We start from the raw sequence: 22,509 nt of genomic DNA on the forward strand, positions 1-22,509 counted from the left end.
ATTATTTACCTTTTACCGATTGTTTAAAAAACCATGCCAAATTTTGAGAACTAAAAAAAGTAGCTTTTTCAAAAAGTAGCTTTTGTTTTTAAATTTGACTAAGAATTCAACTATTGTACTAAAAAAATGCATACCATTGAGAAAAATGTGGATGAAATAGATTTAATTAGGGGTGTACATCGGTCCGTCGGTGTCGGTTTTCACCGAAAATCGACCGAAAAAAGAGTGAAATTCACCCATACATCGATCGTGTCGGTCTTTTTTTCTTTTTTCTTTTTTTTTTTTCTTTTTTTTTTTTTAAGAGGAGCCAAGGTGAATGAAAATGAAATATGAATGGATAATATGTTATTGTTAGGTTAATAAAATTAGCAACTTTTTTAATTTTAAATCAATCATATTTTTTAATGAAAAAATTTAAATAAATCATGTAATAGTTTGAAAATTAGACAACATAAAAAATAATAATAAATCAATACTAAAATAGTAGGTTTAAGCTTAAGTTGGTGGTAATGGGCTTAATTTTATACTTATTTTTAAAAAAACAAATATATATATGTCAATCGGTTGGTTTTCAAATTTTTTTTAGAAAACCCGAAAACCAACCAACCAACCTTAATTCGGTTGGTTTTTGTGCTTTTATATACACCCTTAGACTTAATTTCATAAACAAAAACAAGAAATCAAATAATTACCAAACAAGACATAGATTATATATTTTAAAGAATTCTTTTAGATTTATTTTCCTCATTTTTATTAGATATGAACGTTTCTGTGAAAATTTGTGGAGTCTCATTTTTTTCTTTCTAAGTTCAATTTGAACATTTTGGGGTTGGATTCTGTATTTGTAGTCTGCATAGATCGTACAGCTTATTGAAATTTAAAATTCAATTGAATGAAATTAAAATTTAAAAGGTTAAAAATCATTTCTAGGCCTTAAAATTTCATAAAAGTAACAATTTAGTCTCTAAACTTTAGTTTATAACGATATAGTCCATGAACTTTAGATTTTGTAACAATTTAACTCCTAAACTTTACTATGTAACAGTTTTGTCCTTATTTTAAAATTTGTAACAATTTAGTCCTTACTGTTGAAATTAGAGTTAAGATTTAATTAGATTTATTACATAAATAAACCAACAAACTAATTAAAGACTTGGTATTTTTATAAAATACAAAGTCCACATCATAAAATAATAAAAATTAACATCTAAATTTGATAAATTTATTTACATTAGGGACTAAAGTGTTACATATTTTATGGACTAAATTGTTACAAAATTAAAAGTAATGAGACTAAATCGTTATAAATCAAAATTCAGAAACTAAATTGTTACTTTCATGAAAGTTAACAAGTCCGTTTTCTGAAAAAAGAGAAACAGAAATAGAAAATAAAAAAACAAAAACATCATCAAACAAGTCATCGGGACCAAAAGTATTTTTTAACCGATTTAAAAATTAGACCTGACCCACTCAAGCAAGGTAACCAATAGGACTTGGCCTCACATGCTAAAGATGGATAAAAAAAAATAATAATAATAATTAAAAAAAAAAATCAGTAAGAAGAGACAAAATGTCAGCAAGCAAGCTGAGCCACAGACTTGATACTCCTAAACAAATAATAAGAGTACAAAGACATACAATAATGGGATTTTCTTTACACTTCCATAACCAATCTTACAAATACAAAATTGTCATCAGCCAAACACCCTTATAATTAAAGAATATGAATAATATAAAAAATGATACTAAAATTAATGACAAGAATAATAATAATAATAATAGAGCACAGTGCTCAAGAAAAAAAACACGGAAGAAATAGAGTTGAAGAAACTCATTTCAATCCCCCACTGAAAATACAAGCAGCCAAGCCAAGTGACTTAGTTTTAAGCTTAGGCAACAACTGAGGATTCCTGCATGTTTGAAAAATCAAGGCCAGTTACAACAGGGTGCGACCAATAATGGACCTTCTACAATTTCAACTAGAGAGAATTTCACAGGAAAAACTGGTGTAGAGGGTAAACTCCATGATTAAATAGATTAATTCCGTTTAATTGTTAGTTTTATGCCAGTTTGATAACATTTTTTTGTTTTTAAAAATGAAGTTTCTATCCTTTGTTAACACTTTCTGATCATGTTTTAGAAAACCAAACTAATTCTGAAAACTAAAAAATAGTTTTCGAAAGGTAGTTTTTATTTTTAGAATTTGACAAGTGTTTCTTTAAGATAGATGAAAATAATAATAGAAAAATGGTGTGGAAACAAACATAAATTTCAAAAACTAAAAACAAATTGTTACCAAACGAGATCTTGGTAAATTACTTTTTTCATTCGCTTTTTCTTTTTCTTTTTTTCTAAATCTTGTAAGCCTTTGAAGATTTGAATTGACTTTCAAAGTGCTTAAAAACACTATTTTTCCACTTACAAATACTATCTTAAACACTTAAAAAATCAATCCAAACAGGTAGCCAAACTTTAGTTGTTTGGAAGAGGCTTTTAAACAGGAAACAAACGAGGTTGTAGAGAGTTTTCTCTCTTTTAGGGACTTTTCGGCGCCATGGATTTGGCTTAAGATGTCGTCAAAAGTTGATTTTAAATAATACTTGTGTTTTTCTTTAAGCCTCTCCAAACCAGCCTAGGTTCTTTGAAGGAGACAAACAAAATTAAGTTATAGAGAGCTCTCTTCTTTTGGGAAATTTTCCCATTTGGGCATGGTTTTGGCTTAATCTATAAAATTCTTAAATCACCAATTAACCCAAAAGCAAGTTGTTGGGTGAAGGTAAATTCCGTATTATATCAGCTAACACTCTCACTTACTTATGGGTTTGAAATATGTAGAAGATTCAACAAGGGAAAATCAATATTAATCGTAGAAGTTTGAACACATGAGCTCTGAGAAAAGGGTTTCATAAACGCACCTTTGATGTTAAGTTTGACATAGCCAAATGGAACTTCTCTCTTGTCTTTGTACCTGCTGCCTGGCCTGCTTTTGCGACCTTGCCAAAAGCACCATTTAACCAAGCAGCACCTGCTGTCACATACCTGTTCAACGCCAAGATAGAGTGAAACAATTAATTCACTTCCGTCTATTGTCATAACAGCTTTATTCAAAATGAATAGTAGAACCATTCTTATTTATTTGAGCTTTATTCAAAATGAATAGTAGAACCATTCTTATTTATTTGAAAAGTAGAAATATCAATCTAAAGTTCTCAAGAAGTTGAAACACAAGAAAGTTGTTTGGGAGCTGAGAGTGTTTGGGGACTTGAGTTGGTCATTATAATTAGTGGTTATTATAATTTATGGTTATAATAATTTGTAGATTATGATAGTCCGTATTTGGGTGCAGACTATTTTAGTATGAATTATAATAGTCTTTGTTTGAGATGTTGACTATTTAATCTGGGAATGAAATAGTAAACATTGTAATAAAGAGAGATTTGGAATAGTAATATTGTAGATAATTATAGGTTATAAATAGTTGTAAACACCACTATTATATTTGGAGTCCCAAACATAAAGTGGACTATTATAATTTATAGCCCCACCAACTTTAAGTTGGGAGGCCAAATACCCTAGGTTGTTTGGGCCCCCAACTTAAATTACAATAGTAACCTACAATTAACTATAATATTACTATTTCAAATCCCTCTTTCTTACAATGTTTACTATTTTCTACTCATTCTCTCTCTCCCTCTCTGTTATCGACTAACAGTTTTTACTACTTTTACCTAGACTAAAATAGACTACACTTCAAATACAAACTATTATAACCAATAGATTTAACAACTAACGTAGTGTCTCAAACGCCTCCTAATTTTCAGCTTTCTTGCTAGGAGTGGAGAACATAAGTTTCTAAAATTTGAAAATAGCAAGGAGGAAGGGAAGTAAAAATTGCTTAATTAGGGGATAAGCTAACAAAATAGAGCAGTGCAAATTGTTTCCTAAGAATGATGATTCATACTTGCTTGTTTTGACAGCAGATCCTGTATCATTGAGTTTCCTCTCAGCTGCGAAGATTGCAGCCATTGTTTTATCTGAAACGTGAAGATTTTGATCTACAGACTTGACTTTCTCGTTAACCACTGATATCCCAACTGTCAATTTCTCGGTGAGCCCAACCCTTCGGTCAAAGGATAATACCTTTGCAGATGCACTAGCTGTTAACTGATGTTTTTCGTCGAATGCTTTTGCCTTGTTCATGGCATCTTGTCCAATTGCTGAACCTTTAGCAAGCACAGTTGCAACTACTACTTGTGCTCTATTAACATACATTTTCCCACTGCTAGGCTGGCTCGCAGAATCCTGTAAACACAAAAAGGTTTAAGGTGGGAATAAAGATAAGGTGCCTCACCATCCACTTGTATTTAAATAAAGCAAGGAAATCAAGATCCACCTGAAAACTAAAAGTGTGAAACTCTTATTTCACCAGTAAGTGTAGCGAGGGTTGGATTTTGGCAAAATAGTAGAACTATAGTTGTCCCACATCTAAAAGGTTTAAGAAAGTGATGTATTCCAAATACTATAAAAAGAGTCTATACATTTGGCTGCTAATCATCCTAATTGGAAGCACTTTAAACTCGGTATACTAGTTCAGTCGTGTGAGTGGTATAATATATTGAGAGAGTGCTCTTGTAATTGGGGTTCAGGAAAATTATTCGGTGTAATTGTAATAATTTTTCGCATAGTAGACTTTTCTAGTCCAAGGTTTTTTCTTCGATTTAAAGTTTTTCCATGTTAATTTTGTGTTCCCAATTTTATTCGGTAGTAATGGAAAGTTTTTCTCAACGGACATGCGTTAACTGGAGGTTTTACTTTTTATTAAATCACTAATTGATTCAAAAGCTTAAGTTGGTGAAGGTTGATTTAATATTATATCATCTAATACTTTCCATCCATCTACATCAATTTAAAAAAATCTAATGAGAGAAAACAATAAACATTGTCCTAAACTTTTCCATTTGATGAAAATCCCCAGCCTTGGTTTTCCGTAACAGTATATCATGTGAAAGAAAATGCTACTCAAATAGTACTCGATGTTCATAGAGTGGGGTCAACACATTTACCTCAGTGCTAGGAAAATTATTTTCTGTAGGAGTGAGACATGCAGCATTGTCCACAACCCGTACTTCCTGCAAACATAGTAAATTTAAAATTATAGAATAAACAGCTAGATGACCTCGAAACATATTCAAACATAAAAACACTACCTGCATTTCTCTTCTTGGTACATGATTTTCAGCAAGAGATATGCTGACAATCTGATCTACGATTGTTGCTCCCTAAATGGAAAATAAATAAATGATAGAAATTGTTCATAGTAGCTTATGGCATCGGCAGAGATATGAAGAAGAAAAAGTACATTTCCAGTATTGCGTGATGAAAATATCAAATGATTCCATTATTGCGTGAAGAAATGATCATGCTAAGAAAAGGTATTAGCTTCCTTCTTTTTCTAGAAACATATCCATTTAGTACTACTTCTCACTAATGCTTTTATTCGTAACAAAAGTAAAAGCAAGGCAGATGTTTTCTCGTAAAGTTCAGTTAAATAGTCTCACTTTCAAGTTCAACCATTACTCTCATCTCTTTTTCTTATTTTTTCCTTTTTTTCTCTTTCCATCCTTGCTTCTTTGAGTTGTTTTTCGCTCCAAAATTAAGGACAAAGTTAGTCCCAAAAAAAAATGCCGCTTTTAACATTAGTTTGATAACTTATCTCTGGTTTATAATTATTATTAGAAAGAGTAGTGTGGTGAACAGAAAGACAAAACGCAAAAACAGGGTAGCTTCTACTAAAAGATCGTATATTACAGCTATAAAGAAGTTTCTTCTGTTATGTTTGAGGTTATGAGTAGAAAATCTTCATCTGAAAAAATGCATTTTCATTGAGAAAAAGAAAAGAAAAAAAAAAAAATAACCGAGATTCTACTCGTCCATCAGTTTTCAATTCAATCAAAATTAATGGCAAGAAAATTAAGGGAATAAAATTAAAGAGGATATAGAACTAACTGGACACTAAGAACTAGCATAGCTTAAATAAGATGTTTATAGCCAAATGTAGACCCACATGAACCAAACTTCAACATGATGCTCCTTGACATTCATTGTAAAACCACAAGTTCAACAAACACATCACGATAACTGACTCCGTGGATATGAAAGAGAATCGAGATAATGGAATACCGACGATAACTGACTCCGTGGATATGAAAGAGAATCGAGATAATGGAATACCGATAACAACAAGGCAATTTCAAGAGCTTTGGGATCTCTAAATGTCACGAACGCAGTCTTGGATTGCCCCTGTTCACTGCACCAACAAGAATAAATTAGAATAACAATCCAGCAGTTGCTCATTCTACACAGCACAATAATGGTAAAGTAAAGATAATAATAAGTTGCAACCATCGGACCCTTCTTATCTTCTCAGGAGGGATGTTGGGAAAAACCTCCCTCTACTATCACTTTAATAAGCAGAAAAATATCAGAGAAATTTTTTATAAGAAATAATAATAAGAATAATAAAATTGGAACATAAGAATTAACTTGGAAAGCTTTGAACCAAAGAAAAATCACAACCCACCAGAAAGAAATCTACTATGTAAAAATTTGTTACATATTACAATCACACAAGATAATTTTCTTCCCGATCCTAATTACAAGAGCATTCTCTAAAAAAAAAAACTTTTATTCTACTCACAACCTTTAAGTTGAATCTCAAACTAGAGAATACAAAAGGGAATTTAAGTAGAGTTAGCACACTTAAGCTTAAAGTATTTCTAGTCAGAGGATTTCAAACCAAAGGCATATGATCCTTTTATAGTACCTAGAATTCATCACTTTTTTAAACTTTTCCAACATGAACAACTGCATTTCTAATATTTTGCCAAAACTCATCAAAGGATTCCTTAATTGCTTGTCAGCTCTAACAATTACAACCCTCATGCTCAATTGCTAACTACTTTTTCTCAGAAGCCAAACAGTAGGAAACCTAAAACTAAATCAGCCGCATAGAAAAGGGAATAATAATCAATCAATCATACACATGTTCTCTTTACCACATTTTGCAAATTATGTTCAGACTTCAGAGTAACACAGAGTTAATCACCTACCATTGTATCTCTATGTGCTCAATTTCTCCAGAGAAGGAGAAGAATTCGTGAATCTCCCTCTCAGTAGCAAGATCCGAAACGTGCTTGACTTGAACCGTCCGAGTCTGAGACTGAGCAGAAGAAATCAAGATAAAAAACAAGGGAAAAACTGAAGTTGATTGCGAAAATCAGAGAGCACAAGTTGAAATAAAGTAGTGGAAATTGAGGGATTTGCTACCTGCATAGCTAACGATCGAAGAATTTGGCGAATTTCTTGAAGAAAGAGAGAGAGGAAGCTGTACAGGTTGGAGCTTGGAGGCAATTTTAAAGAAGTATAGAAGTATCACCGGACAAAGAAATTAGTATGCTAAGAAACTTCACTTTCCAAATTTGCCCCTTTTATTTTCATTTTCATTTTCTTTTTCTTTTTTCTTTTTTGTCGATGTCGAGAAAAACGTTGAAGTCTTCGTTTTACGAAAATGTTGATATCAATTTAAATTTCTTAAAAATTATAAAAAAAAAATTCACAAAAATTAATTAAGTCAATATTAAGATGAATTCTATGACGTGAAAGCATATCACCCTCATAATTTGAATTAAATTTTCATTTTCAATACTTCTAGCGTGAAATATTATTCAACTTTCGTCTTTAGATCTTTAAAGATGAAAAATCCAGAAAATTATGAGTGGTTAATCCCTAAATTATTCCTTACTTAATTTTGACAAAACCATTGCCTTTTTCTGGGGTCGTAGTTTGAAATGACATGCTTACCCTCCTATAAAGTATGTAATTAATTGAATTAATTTTTGTTCAATCTCGCAGTCTTGAGAATAGTTAGATTCCCCAAAGCCGTCACGACGGACACGGAATCAAACACGGTAGATTCACCATTTTCTAACTTTATTATGAGTAAAATATTTTAATTTTTATTATATACATGAGCTGTTTATGTGCGATTAATCTTTATACCTGGGTTGTTTTGAGTTAATTGCGTAGTTAATGTTTTTTTTTAATTGTACAAGTAGGTGTAAATTAGTTGTTTACTAGTTTCATTTATTTTATAGATGGACAACAGTAATGGTAATGTAAGTAGAACCGATAATAATGAAACGTCGCCTTCTTTTCCTCCTCCCCCTCCTAATGTTAGTCAAACTCCTAAAGATATACCACCCTACCTCCTAAGTCCAATCGAAAGAGACCTAATAAACCAACTTCTTCTGTGTAGGATCATTTCACAAAAATGGAAACGAGTGCTAATGATGGAGCTAGGTGCAAGTGTAACTATTGTGGTAAAGATTATGCATGTGATAATAATACTTGTGGAACTAGCACTTTATGGAAGCACTTAAGAAATCAATGTAAGAAGTACCCATATAGAGATGAAGAAAAAAGACAAGTCACCCTAACTTTTGTACCTTCAAATGATGGAAAATGAGTCAATGTTAGTAATTTTGTGACGACATTGTTTAGCCAACAAGCGTGTAGACTAGCATGCGCTAAAATGATAAATATAAATGAGTTGTCGTTCAAATTTGTTAAGATGGAGGGTTTTAGACATTTTTGTAGTGTTTTGTATCCTAAGCTTGATGTTTCATCGAGAGTAACAATCGCTAGAAATGTATATCAACTTATCTTGAGGAGAAAAAAAAAGTTGAAATCATTTATAGTTAAAAGCTCTCAAAGAGTTTGTCTTACTACTGACACATGGACTTCGCTACAAAATGTAAACTATATGGTCATCACTGCACATTTTATTGATTGTAAATGGGTTTTGCATAAGAAGATTTTGAGTTTTTGTCAAGTTGTTAATCATAAGGGGGAGACTATTAGGAAGGTGATTGAGAGTTGTTTGTTGGAATGGGGGATTGACAAAAAAAATTCCGTCACCGTTGATAATGCAAGTTCTAACGATGTGACTATTTCTTATGTTAAAGAACACTCAAAAGTTGAAAATCTGTTGTTTTAAATAGATAACTATTACAAATGAGGTGTTATTCCCACATTATTAATCTTATTATAAATGATAGACTGAAATATATGCATGATTCTATTACTAGTGTTCGTAATGTTGTGAGATATGTTCGATCATCACCTAGGAGAATGGAAAAATTTAAAACTTGTGGGAAACAAGAAAAAAAATCAGTGTAAGGCTTTTGTTTGTTTAGATGTGCCAACTAGATGGAATTTTACTTATTTGAAGCTTTTAGAATTTTAGAGGAAAAGAAAGAGGACTTATATTTTGTTGATTACTTTGAGGAAGACGACCGTGAAAACAAAAGATTAGGGCCCCAAAGTGTATCTGATTGGTTGACTATATGTGTATATATTAAGTTTTTAAAAAAGTTTTATGAAACCACTACAAAGATAAGTAGATTTTCATATGTGACTTCTAATATTGATTATAAGGAAATTAATAAAATTCAGTTCGTTTTAAACAAATGGAGTAACAATACCAACTCTATTCTATGTATGATAGCTATGAATATGAAGACAAAGTTTAATAAGTATTGTGGTTCATTTGAAAAAGTGAATAAATTGATGTTTGTAGCTATGGTGATTGATCCTCAGTATAGATTAAAGTACTTGAATTATTGTCTTTTCAATGTTTATGAGAGTGATGTTGTTAAGGATGTGTTTGAGAGTGTGAAGGTATATTTGTATCGTTTATATGACTTTTACAAATCACATAACACATCTACTCGATGTAGTCATAGTACCAATGATTCTCAACAATCAAATACTGTCACTATAGATGAAGATGATCATGATGTGGATGATGAAATTGATGATCCATGGATAACTTTTAAGAGATTGGGAGAATGAGAAAGTTCATTGAAAGTGGAGAATGATTTGAGTTCTTATTTGTCTGACAAGGATATAGAAGATAAAGACGATTTTAGATTTTGTACGGGTGGAAAATAAATGGCTACAAATATCCCATTTTATAAAAAATTTTTATGTTTTGGCAATTTCGATATCTACAGTAGCTTTTGAATTTGTGTTTAGTATAGGAGGGAGGATTCTTGATTCCTTTCGAAGTTTTTGACTCCCTCCACAACTTGAAGAGTTAGAGACTTGTGAAAATATTGAGTCAGGTAATTAAATGAATTTTTTATTGTATATATTTAACATTATTATGTTCAAATAATCAATATATTTAATTTTGTATGATTTGTTTTATAGGGAGCACATCATTCTCTTGTTTTGAAATAAGGAATTGGATTTGGAGCATATTATTGATTTTAATTGTGAGTTTTACTACCATAATATAATATATTATTATTACTTGTGTTATAAACAATCCTCTTGGTTTAATGTATATGTAAATTTTGCAGGCATTAAGAAGTGAAAGACCAAAAATGAAGAAGAAAACTCACTCATTTATCATGTTTTTTTTTTTTTTTTTTTTTTTTTTTTTTTTTTTTTATGCTAATAGTTATTATTGAACTTGGACTTTTATATAATAAGCTAATAGTTATTATTACACTTGGACTTTTTGTTTTTATTTTAATAAATTTGAATGTAGACTTTGAATATTTTGAGTATGGACTTTGAACTTGAAGATTTGAAAGATTTGAGTTAGTTTCTTTTAAAGTTATATTAGATTTATGGTGGTTGTATTTTAAGGTAAATGCTAAAATTTTTGTATAGAATACATGTTATTTGATTATTAAATTTTTAATAATTGATGTAATATATTAGTTCATTTATGTAAACATTAAAGTTTATTGATCCGCAAAAATCAAATTCTTCTATAGAAAAAGGAAGTAAGAAAAAATTTTCAAAAAATAATAATAAAAAAAAAACGGTGACCCAACCCAACCCGAAAATATTGGGTTGAGTTGGGTTGGCCCTTCAAAAATAAACCGATAGGGTTTATTTGGTTTCCTAGGTCCTTTTCCCATGACACTATTCAAACTCTTGAGTTATCTTTTTTTTTTTTTTTTTCTAATTTAATCTAGGACGTACGTCACCAACCTCCAGACACCATATTCGATTACCACCATTGGCTAACTCCGATTGTCACCCTCCGGCCAACTCTGGCCGCCACCTCCGACAATCACCGCCACCTCGCGTGACCGCCGTTAACTAACTCCGATGGCGGGCCAACCTCCAGCTGCCACCTCGACGACCATCGTTGGCCAACCTCTGACTGCTATTGGCCAACTCCGACCACCATCGACCAATCTCTAGCAACTCCCTTCCTCCACACTAGCAAAATTTCGACCACCAACTTCGTCAACCAACCTCCGATTGCCACCTTCGACGACCGCCACCAACCATGAAAACATTAATAAAAACACTCTTGGTATATAACAAACTAGACAATTTTTTAATATAAAAATACTTTTAAGAAAGAATTGCAACACATGTGTGTTTTTTATTTTAACGATTTTTTACCAAAAGTGTTTAAATAAAAATGATTTTTTGAAGATATTTTTTTCTAAGTCATTCCAAACACATTGTTAGACTTCAATTGTATGAGTATATTTATTTAGACTGTATGTGCAGAAAGTCCTAATTTAATTTAATAACATTTTCATTTTTTTCGTTGGTCAATTTAAGTAGCTCTAAGATTTAAAATCATTTTTTAGACGTAAAAGTTTAAAATGTTTAAAACAACTTAGTTATTAAATAAAAACTAAAATTCAAAATTTATGATTTTTTATTTCTCAAATGTAATTTGATAAAATATATGTATATATAGTTTTTCAATAATTGAATTTTAAAATACTAGTTTAATTCAATTTTAAGTTAGCGTATTGTGGTTAAAAAAAATTGACCATTTTCAAATTAGTTAAGTGACAAAAATCTATGAAATTTTATTTCAAAATCTAATAAAATTAAAATATGAAATTATTAAAACAATAGATTAAATAAAATTATAATTTTAGTAAAAATATCTATTTCAAATTTTTTTTAAAAATATTCTTCTAAATTTTTTTTGTTTATTTTAAACTTAACTATGTTAGAATAATTAAGATGACAAATTTAAACTAATCTAAAATCTAACTATTGATTAAATACAAGAAAAAATTTCAACTAGAGATTTATAAATCTGCATTTCATTCCTAGACTACTTAAGTATGCACTTCAAACACAAGTTTCTTAAACCTAAACTTCCAAAACTTGTACACCAAACACAGTTTTCTTACACTCAGGAAACCTCCCAGCCTAATCCCTTAGGTTTAAGATTCCAAACCTGGTGCCAAACGCCCTTTTAAGTTTGTCCAAATTTAATTCTTATACTTTCAAACTTCTAGTTTTAAAATATTGTAGTTCCAACAAATCTTTAATTTAGTCTTCAAAAAGTTATTTTAATCAAAATTGAGTAAATAATAATAATACTAATTTTCATGCGTAAATGTGTTATCAAAATTTATAGTGAAGAAAGCTAGCAGATAATAATAATTAAAAAAAAAAAACTTTTTGAAAAATTAACAATAAACAAGTAGTAAGGGCTAAATTTAAAATTTATTGAAAATGTAAGGACTAAAATTAAACAAACATCAAAATATAGAGACCAAAATAATATTTTAATCTAAAAAGGTTAACTTCGTGACATTTCTTTTACTTATTTTTAAGTTTATGAGATGATAGGATGGAAATGTTGATGTACCACTCATGTTGATATTAGATTTAAGGCTGTTTTCAAATATAGGAAAGTGAACCACAGTCAATCTGCTATAGACTGTGATAAACTACTATCTGTGTCTATCATGACACAGATAGACGAAGATAGTAGTCTATCGCGATCTATTGTGACCTAACGCATAAACTGTGATATTTTATTTTTATTTGTAAATATTTTAAGCAGTTTTATCATTTAAAATAATTTTCCTTAAATTTATGAAAATATAGATGGGCGTGTATACAAAATTTTAATATCATAGTATTGGTTGTAGGGGTGTTCATGGTTCGATTCGATTTGGTTTGGAGATCAAGCCAAACTGAATAGCAAATTTTATAAATTTATTATTTAAAACCTAATCGAACCGCATATATGCGGTGCGGTTTGATTCGGTTTTGCGATTTTGGTGTTCTTTCTCTTTTTTCCCCTATTTTATAAATTTATATAGTTTGTAATTTCCTGCTAATTTTTCTCTTTTTGCTTACAACCTTTTCTAAATATAATTTTAAATTTTAAATCCAATCAAACAATAAATTTATATTATTTCTTGTATTCAAAATATATTTTTTATGTTTTGAAAACCAATTTTGAAATTCCAAGACACGACAAAAATTAATAAGTTTAAAGTTAAATAATAACAATTACAATTAACAAATATTAGGTAATGCTAGTCTATTAGACTTCTACCAATAGAATACTACTAATTCAACATAACAACAACAGCAAAGCTAAAAATTCCATAGTCCAAATACTGCAAACATAAAATTTCCTGTTCTACAAATAATAACATAAAAGTTTCAAAGTCCAAACAGGAACCTTCGAAATTTTAAGTTACACTACTAGTTCAACAACAATAAACTTAATAATTCAAAGTCCAAATATAAGTACTACAAACAAAAACTTCTTGTTCTATAAACAATAACATCAAAGTTCCAAAGTCCAAACGAAAACTTTCGAAGTTTTAAGTTACGCTACTAGTTCAACAACAACAATGAACTTAGACATTTCAAGGTCCAAATATAAGTAATACAAACATAAAACTTCTTGCTCTACGAACAATAACATAAAAGTTCTTCAACTATTACATAAAAGTTTTTCAACAAAAACAAACTTTGAAGTTTTAAGTCACATAAAAGCAAACTTGCTCAAGCCACCTTCTTTCCATTCTTCTCCTTCTCATTCTTCTTATTATTGTTCTTCTTCTTGTTTTTCGCCTCTAAACCTGCTTTGAAGTCTAAAGGAAATGATAAACTAGTTAACATAAATAATATATTTATATGATATAAATGTTATATAAATAATATATTTGAAGTCTAGAAAGAATGTTTAAAGATACGAACCTTCTTCGACAAGTACATTATCCTCCAAATATCTTTGAAGATCAATGGTAATTGCTTTTGAACATAACCAATTTTGTGCACATACAAGTGCTTCGACTGTGGTTGGAGCTAACGTGGAGTGAAAAGGATCAATTACTCTCCAACTAGTACTAAATGCGGACTTAGAAACAATTGTGGATATCATAATTATTAAAAGATCTCGTGCAATTTTTCTAAGAATCATATATTTAGAAGAATTTCATTTCCACCGATCTAAGATATCAACGTTCTCTACACGTTTAATACGAGGCTCCAATAATTAAATATCAACTGATATATCCACACTTTGGATATCATCTTCTTCCATGTCTTCAAAATCAAAATGAAAAACCTCTGAAGCAGAAATTGAAGATTGATTCATACTTGGACATGAAGATGAACTATGATTAACAATTGACAAATTATATTTATGGAACAATTTTATCAAAACATCCTCCACCTTATTTCCCACTTCCTTTGTCGCATCCATATAGAACAACTGCCGCATGAAAGAGGGGACCTCTATTTGTGAACATGTCCTAGACATGATGGTCCACTACAATGTAGCGAAAGTAAATGGTGTTGTTGTTGACGAGAGAAGTCAAGTCGATTTTATTCTAGAATCTCTTTTGAAGAGTTTTCTACAGTTCTGCACGAACGCGTTAATGAATAAAATTGAATATAGTTTGACTACTCTTCTGAATGAGCTACAGGCCTACTGGACAATGATGAGAGCTAAAGGTCTGGAACCGAAAGTACACGTTACTACTGCTTAGAAGAGAGGAACATCCTCCAAAAAGCCTGATGTTGCTTCCTCTTCACAGAGTAAGAGTATTCCTGTTAAGAAGAGCAAAGGGAAAGAGAAAGGGAAGAAGAAAACCGCTGGAAAAAAGGAAAGGCTAACGTTGTAGACAAATGAAAGTGTTTCCACTGTAACGAGGAAGGACACTAGAAAAGGAACTGCCCTCAGTACCTTGCTGATAAGAGAGCAGAGAAAGCAAAATAGACAAACTAGTTCCTAAAGATTGCTTGCTCAACACGACCAGTGGGAGATGTTGCTGTCTAATGATAATCTTATCTGCTTTTGTTATCATGTAAAGAACAAGTTGTATATATTTTTGTTGTAAATGAAATGTTCATTTTCGAAAATTATATTTGTTCTATCTCATAGCAATTTCCAATCATGTTAATTTCCATAAAACTTGCATAAATTAATAAAGAGTTATGGAATGAACACTCTAAACAATAGTTGTTTAGACAGGCCAGATGCATCTTACTCAAAGAGTTGAGAGTACCTCGATGTAGTGGGAGGAAAGTATGCCTTCCTAGTCATTATTGAGAATAAGATGCATTCCCCATATAGTTTAATAAGAAGTCTATTGTACACTAACATGTTCACAAAGATTCTCTCGGCTAAAGTGTTTGAGAATCACCTAGTAAGACTAGGAATATCAGATTAATAATCTAAGGCAAGTGGGAGAAAATCGGGTATGGGATACCGTATGATAAACCATGGGTTTGTGATGTCTTAGTTTATTGTATTTATCTATAAAACTCAGAAACTCAGTTTTATATATTCAAATATATAAGCTACCACTAGAGTTTTAGTCCAAGTGAGAGTTTGTTGGGTTTTATGTCATAAAACTCGTGGTTTATAAACAATAAAACTTATTCTAAAAATTCAATAAGTTGTTATTGAATATATGTATTGCTTATTTCGTTTTAGAAAGAAATCCAATAAACTAAACAGATCCATGACTATTACATGAGTACTTGAACTTTATGTGGAGACATAAAAGTAGATTAGGTTCGAGTAAATAGTCAAAATGATCTATAGTATATAAATGAGGTTGAGTGTCTTATTCTGGTAACACTATTGGATGTGGCCTACTCTGTACTTGTTACAAAGAGTTGCAAAGTGCTACAGATGATGTGATCCTAATTCGTACATGTTATGATATGAGGAATGGGGACGTGTTATGCAATGAATTTGTACAAGATCGAACCATGGAATTAGTCACTCTTACTTTATAATGTTGTTTACTGTTTAAGATTGACTATTTCAAAGCGATGACCTAGGTAACTTGACCTTAATCCTGAGCTAAATATGAACTCCTGTTTATTCGGGATTATCCTTAGACTTGCATAGGTGAGGGTTGGCTCAACAGTGTCGGTTCAATAAACCTCCATTTTACGGGTAAGACTAAAGGAAATCTAAACAGAGATCTCCATGAGCAGCGGAAGTGGATAGTTCCAAATCCCATTCAGAATGAATACAACAATTACAGTATTAAACGAAAACGAGTAGATTATGCATAAACTGAAATTACATCATGTTACAAGAAGATACAAGGGATAGAGTATGCGTACCTTGGAGGAACTATTCTTCAAGTATCTCTCGATGAGTGTCCAATGCGTCCAAACAGCACTTGAATACAACGAACAAAACACGACCTCCTCGAACGTCTGAATGCACCTCAAACCCTAATCGAGTCCAACTCGATCCTTGAACCGAGTTAGAACACCACCACAAGTGTTGCCTTGGTATTCTCAGTGTGAGAATCCAGAAGTTGTGGGCTCTATATAATATTGGCTTGAGGAAGACAGGAGATATACAATCGAGTAAATGGGAGATATGAAGACTGTCTATCATATAGACGATATACTCGATCGTTTAGAAGATGAAGCCTATCGTATAGACTTTGCTACTCGATCGTGTAGCAACGATCAACAAGTAACTATCGTGTAGTCAACTCTTAGCTCAATCGTGTATGCTGTCAACGATTTCGCTTAGTAAAAACTCTTTTTACTAGATAGCCTTTTTCGTGAGATTCTTCCAAGTAAATCAACTACTAATTTTGGAAAACAAATTTCCTTTTATCTCACAGTTACCATAAAACTTCCAATGACTTCCCACTCAAAACGATTATTAGAGAAAAAGAATTAATTATCATATAATTAATATATTATAAATAAATATGATAACCAACTTATCATATTATATTTATAACCTATAGTTTTAATATTTCATCATATGAAACATATAAACCATAGTTCTTTTCTATTTTATGGTACTTAATATAAATCATATTTATATTAATTCTTCCAATTAATGTAACTAATACATCATATCAATCATATCACATATAATTGAATTTTCTCTTTTTAATTTGAACACTTTAAACTAACCCAAAATCTGATTCTAAACTTGAACCCATTGAGCCACCAAGGGGACCTCATGGACTTGTAGCTTGAAGCACCAACAGTACGTGAATAACTTACTAAACTCTTTAGTCACGAGATCCACCATCTGTTAACTGTTGGTCACTCCAATAAAGACCGACAATTGCGCTTTTCATACTACAGATATATTTATGTGTCCATATGACCAATCAATAGTACGATGACCCTTCACAAATCGCTCTAAGTACAACTGGGCCAATTTACTGTTTTGCCCCTATAGTTATATCTAACTCCTTAAGTACCACCGATTCCCCTAATGAAAAATAAGTTATAGTCTTACTATGACTGAGTCCTCTCTTCCAAAGAGAAGGTGTGGCTACTATGTTCAAGACCTGGAATCAACCCTTAAGGGAGTAATTTATCTACTTATCTCTACTTCAGGGAAGGAGTGAATTCCATCTTGTGTAGCTGAGTTCCCAGCTCCCCAATTAGACGAATCCCCAAAAAAGTAGGCTTGTTAAGTTGGCATTCCGACCACTCTCACCCGTTCTAATCAAAGGACCGCCCTTATAGGCAGAAGTTCCCAACTCACTCAGGATTAAGGTCATGTCACCTATGGTCATTTTAGTGAAATGTAAGTCTCAGTTATCAATGGCGTTATATAAACAAACTAATCATATTATGGTCTGATCTTATACAAACTCTTTGTATAGGACACCCTCGCTCGCATGTCTCCACATGATGGTCAGGATCAGACCATTTGTAGCACTTTACAACACTTGTAACATCTATAAAGCGGGTCGTATCCGTAGTGTCATCAGGATAAGGTATCCCTCCTTTATCCTTATAATACAGACGATTTAGGTTATTACTTAAGGCATGATCCACTTGTATGTCTCACATACATGCTTAAATTACATAAAATAACCGCGGATCTTAGTTTATTATATATGAGTAAATGCAAATAAAATAACATTTATTTTATTAATAACAATGTGTACAAAATGTTTACAAACTATGAGACCATCGGGAGAATTAGGATACCAATCCCAATAAAGATCGGATAGATAGTTAGGGACATAGAGTGTAAGATAGAATTCACTCCTACCCGCTTTCAGGGAGAGTTGAGAGATTGTTCCCTTAAGTGCTGACTCCAGGTCTTGAACAAGGAGCCCCACTTTCTCATGGGCTCGAGATGGACTTGTTTTGTTGATTGGATCACAAATCAATTGTTTATTAGAGGATCAGTGGGACTTAAGAAACAAGAGGTAATCTCGGGGGTAAAACAGACATTTGACCTAGTTGTTATTACAAACAACTTGTGAAGGGTTAACTTACTAATCATAGTTATATTGAGTGGATATAATATATCTATAGTGAGGGAAATGCAAATATGAGCTTTAGTGGAGTGACCCATTAGTTAATGAATGGGGGTTAATTCAGTGTAAAGAGTTTAGCCAATTAATCTCGGATCGTTGGAGCCCATGATCTATAGGTCCACAAGGTCCCCCTACTAGCTCGTAAATGGATTAGCTTTAAAATTATGAGAATTAGTAATTATATAAGATATAATTACGCGTTTAATTTTAGAATTAAACAGAATTGGAAAATTTAATTAATATTTAAATATGATTTAAATATTAAATTCATGAAGATGGAATTTGTGTAAAATTAATTTAATATTTGATATTAAATTATTTAGAATTAATTAAATTGTTTAATTAATTAATTAATTAAATTGTTTAATTAATTTTATTAGAAAATTAATTTATGAAATTAATTTTGTAAAATTAATAAAGTTTTAATTTTGAAAACTAAATTTATTTTGGGAATTAATTTACAAAACAAAATTAAAATTAGAAAAACACAAATTTGAAACACGGGATTTCTCCACTAACAAACAAGTAACTCACTCATTTTCCTACCATTTCTTGATTCAATCTTCCAAGCATGAGCTTCACCTCATGCAACCTTCTTCTTTGCATGAACATCCTGCAATAAATAGAGAAGATGGAAGTGGAATTGAGGCATGCATCAGTTGAATTTTTACAAAAAAATTTAAGTTGAAGAAAGTGTTCTTCAAGTGGATGCAGCAGTGAGTTCTTCTCTAAATTTCCTTCATTTAAGCTTATTTTGAGTCCCACAACTCAATCTAAAGCTCCAAGAGAATAAGGAAGATCTTGTGGTGGTTCACAACGAGATTTCGAGAAGATTTGCAGCTGAATTTGTGATTCAAAAGGTTCTACAAAGGTATTACTTGAAACCCTCTTATTATTATATGAGCATGTTTCATTTATAGCCAAAATTAATGAATTAGAATGCTCATTGATCCTTGTTGCTTCCACTGCATGCTGATATACTCCCAATATCAGATCATCATTTAAGCATTCAATTTGGTTTAATTTTGGTGTGGTGTGTGTTTTTTACATGAGATATATGAAAATGGTGCACTGATATGGTTTTTTGAGTTTTAACATTAAATTCTCTTTGATTCATTTATTAAATTTTTAATTGGCTCTTGTTTGATAAGCTTATATGTGTGCTCAAGAATCTATAATTTATTTGGAGTCATTAGAGTTGAAATTAAGTTGTAATCAAAGAAAGAAGTGAAGAAGGCCAAGCTGCAGATTTCCAGATCATGAGCTTCTGTCCATAATTCTAACGAGAGCGAGATATTCATTCCAACGAGATTTGGTGATCAAACAAGATTTCATTTCGAGCAAGATTTTGAGTTCAAGCGAGATTTTCAATCGAGTTTGAGTGAGATTTCTAGTTCAAGCGAGATTCTAATGGAATTTTGAGCGAGAGATCGAGTTTGAACGAGATTCTTGAACCGATTTTCAGTGAGAGATCGAGTTGGAGCGAGATTTCAATAGAGCAGAGAGATTGAACCAACCGGACGAGCGAGAAGCATGCAACGAGCAGCCAGTTACGAGATTGAACCGGTTCAGCAAGTGAGATCAGCCGGTTTGATCGGTTTTTCTTTATTTCCTATCCGGTTCAACCTCAAATGGTTTTTGGCTGGCCCGGTCTAGGCATTTCTAGTTCAATTCAAGCTTTTTGGGTTCAACTTGGGGCGATTCGAGTGGTCTGGAAGTGGTTTGGAGCTGTTTCTTACTGTTTTTATAACTCTTAGGCCTTTGTTTGCTTGTTTATGCCAAAACCAGTATGTGTTTAATTATTTATGCATGTGATGTATGTTATAACTAAATAAATCTTGTATGTGCATAAAGTATGCCATGTAGATTTAAAATCCCACCATAGGAAGCATGTTACATGTATTAAAAGTATGTTATAAAATGTTATAATATATAGTATGCATGTTTAGGATTTCTTTTATTTAATATAAATATTATTTAAATATTGAATGCCTTTGATGTATGTTGTGGATGTTTAGCATGTCTAAAATTTTGTAAATCTTTATAAAATTGGGTTAGCCATTTAAAATCCATAACAAAGAACAGTTGCATGCTCACATAGGTTAACCACTCGTTTTAATAGTTAAAATAGGTCGTTAAACTTGTAAAACTCGGGTTACAAACTCAACTGGTATATAATCCTGTCGAAGGTTGGAGGTATTTAAGTTGTCCGTCTATGGAACACCTCCTACCTGGGGATTATGGCCGAATAATTGAGCATTGTTAACCGGTTTTATGAGCAATATATGAGTGATGTGAGGTTTTAAAATTGGTTTATCACCTAGCATCATAGGTTAAATCCAAATATAAACGTTATACTTGGATAAACACCTAGACTTAGATTGTTTAATTAGTCGGAACAAGCCTAAAGAAACGTATACCTAGTTTAAGTATTAAACACTTCACTGAGAGTTTAATAACATATATGATATGCTATTAGAACACTTTAGTGAAAATCAAATAATGTATATGATCTGTTAGAACGCTTCAGTGGGAGATTAATAAACATATATGATATGATTATTTCTTGTTCTCATGTCCCCAAAAGTTCACGATTGAAATTTATGTGGCACTTCGTGTCACCCTGGAAGTGACCTCCATTCGGAAAGTGTTTATATGAATCGAGATTTTTGTGAACGAGGGAAGTGAACATCAAATGTAATTTTTAATTTTAAAATTTTCACGTTCTCAAGATGTTCACACCGAAAGGTTCATGCAGCACTTCGTGTCACCCTAGAAGTGACCTCCATTCAGAAAGTGTTTGTGTGAATTAATCATGGTGAATGAGGGAAAGTTGTTCACTGGAAAATAAAATATATGATATATTGATTTCAATTCTCACATCCCTATATAATTCCCACCATGAGATCCGTGCAGCATTTCGTGTCACCCTGGAAGTGACCTCCATTCGGAAAGTGTTCGTCATAGATCAAGACCAAAGTGAGTAGGGGAGTTAGTTCATAGTAAGTGGGTGAAGGACATATGTCAACATATCCTACGGTCTCTTTTGTTGGTTTGAACCGTGAGATTCCTATGTCGCACCTGCCTGTCATCTTTAAGTCGGCCTTGCTAGTCGTTTAACAATGGCTATCCTCTCCGAGGGTTTTAACATAGGATTCAAAACAACTTAAACTCTAGAAATGGATAGGATTTCTAAAGTCGGTTTCAACTTTGACTTTCCAACTTCAGGAGCATCATTGGGATCGAACTTCTGAGGTCTAAAAACATAGGGTTACATTTACAGAATTACTAAAGAGTTAGTAATTTTTTTACCAAAAAACGGTATCTAAATGACTATCAGAATATGAGTTATTCTAGAGGTAGTGTTTTGTCAAGAATGTCTTGCTACAGTATCATTGCAAAAATAATCTTGGGTATATTATTACTTTGCTAAAACTTGAATGGGTTTAAAAGAAATTCACTTATAAAATTTGTTTATATTTTCATAATGACAAGTTCACTAGTACAATTGTTGCCATCTGATAAATTAATAGGGGATAATTATACAACTTGAAAATCGAATATGAATACTATACTGGTGATAGACAATTTACGGTTCGTCTTAATAGAGGATTGTCCTCACATTCCAAGCTCTAATGCAAACTGAACTATTCGGGATGCGTACAATAGATGGATCAAGGAAAATGATAAAACCTATGCCTATATCCTCGCCAGCATATCTGATATTTTGGCAAAGAAACATGAGGATATAGGTACTACCAAAGAGATTATGGAATCTCTATGAGGGATGTTCGAGCAACCGTCCTTCTCCCTAAGGCATGATGCTATTAAGTACGTTTACACCGTCGCATGAAAGATAGGGCCTTTG

The 22,509-nt window shown here is 31.8% G+C and overlaps 1 protein-coding gene across 2 annotated transcripts; it reads right to left on the minus strand.

The window, feature by feature from the left end:
- Positions 1–1,635: 1,635 nt before the first annotated feature.
- Positions 1,636–7,464, minus strand: LOC150037389 (binding partner of ACD11 1-like). 2 transcript variants are annotated; one of them, XM_090311599.1, is made up of 8 exons: positions 7,327–7,464; positions 7,110–7,219; positions 6,232–6,307; positions 5,208–5,279; positions 5,064–5,129; positions 3,962–4,302; positions 2,916–3,039; positions 1,636–1,910 (listed from the first exon to the last, which is right to left on the minus strand). In XM_090311599.1, exons 1-8 carry the CDS (start codon positions 7,330–7,332, stop codon positions 1,890–1,892), a joined length of 816 nt encoding a protein of 271 aa, XP_090167725.1. In that variant the 5' UTR covers positions 7,333–7,464; the 3' UTR covers positions 1,636–1,889. The 2 variants fall into 2 exon arrangements, with proteins under 2 accessions (XP_090167725.1, XP_090167724.1); XM_090311598.1 differs by having other exon boundaries at positions 6,181–6,307.
- Positions 7,465–22,509: the final 15,045 nt, after the last annotated feature.

Source organism: Benincasa hispida, chromosome 3, assembly GCF_027475165.1.
Source record: "Benincasa hispida cultivar pf3 chromosome 3, pf3_genome.v1.1, whole genome shotgun sequence".
Lineage (NCBI taxonomy): Eukaryota > Viridiplantae > Streptophyta > Magnoliopsida > Cucurbitales > Cucurbitaceae > Benincasa > Benincasa hispida.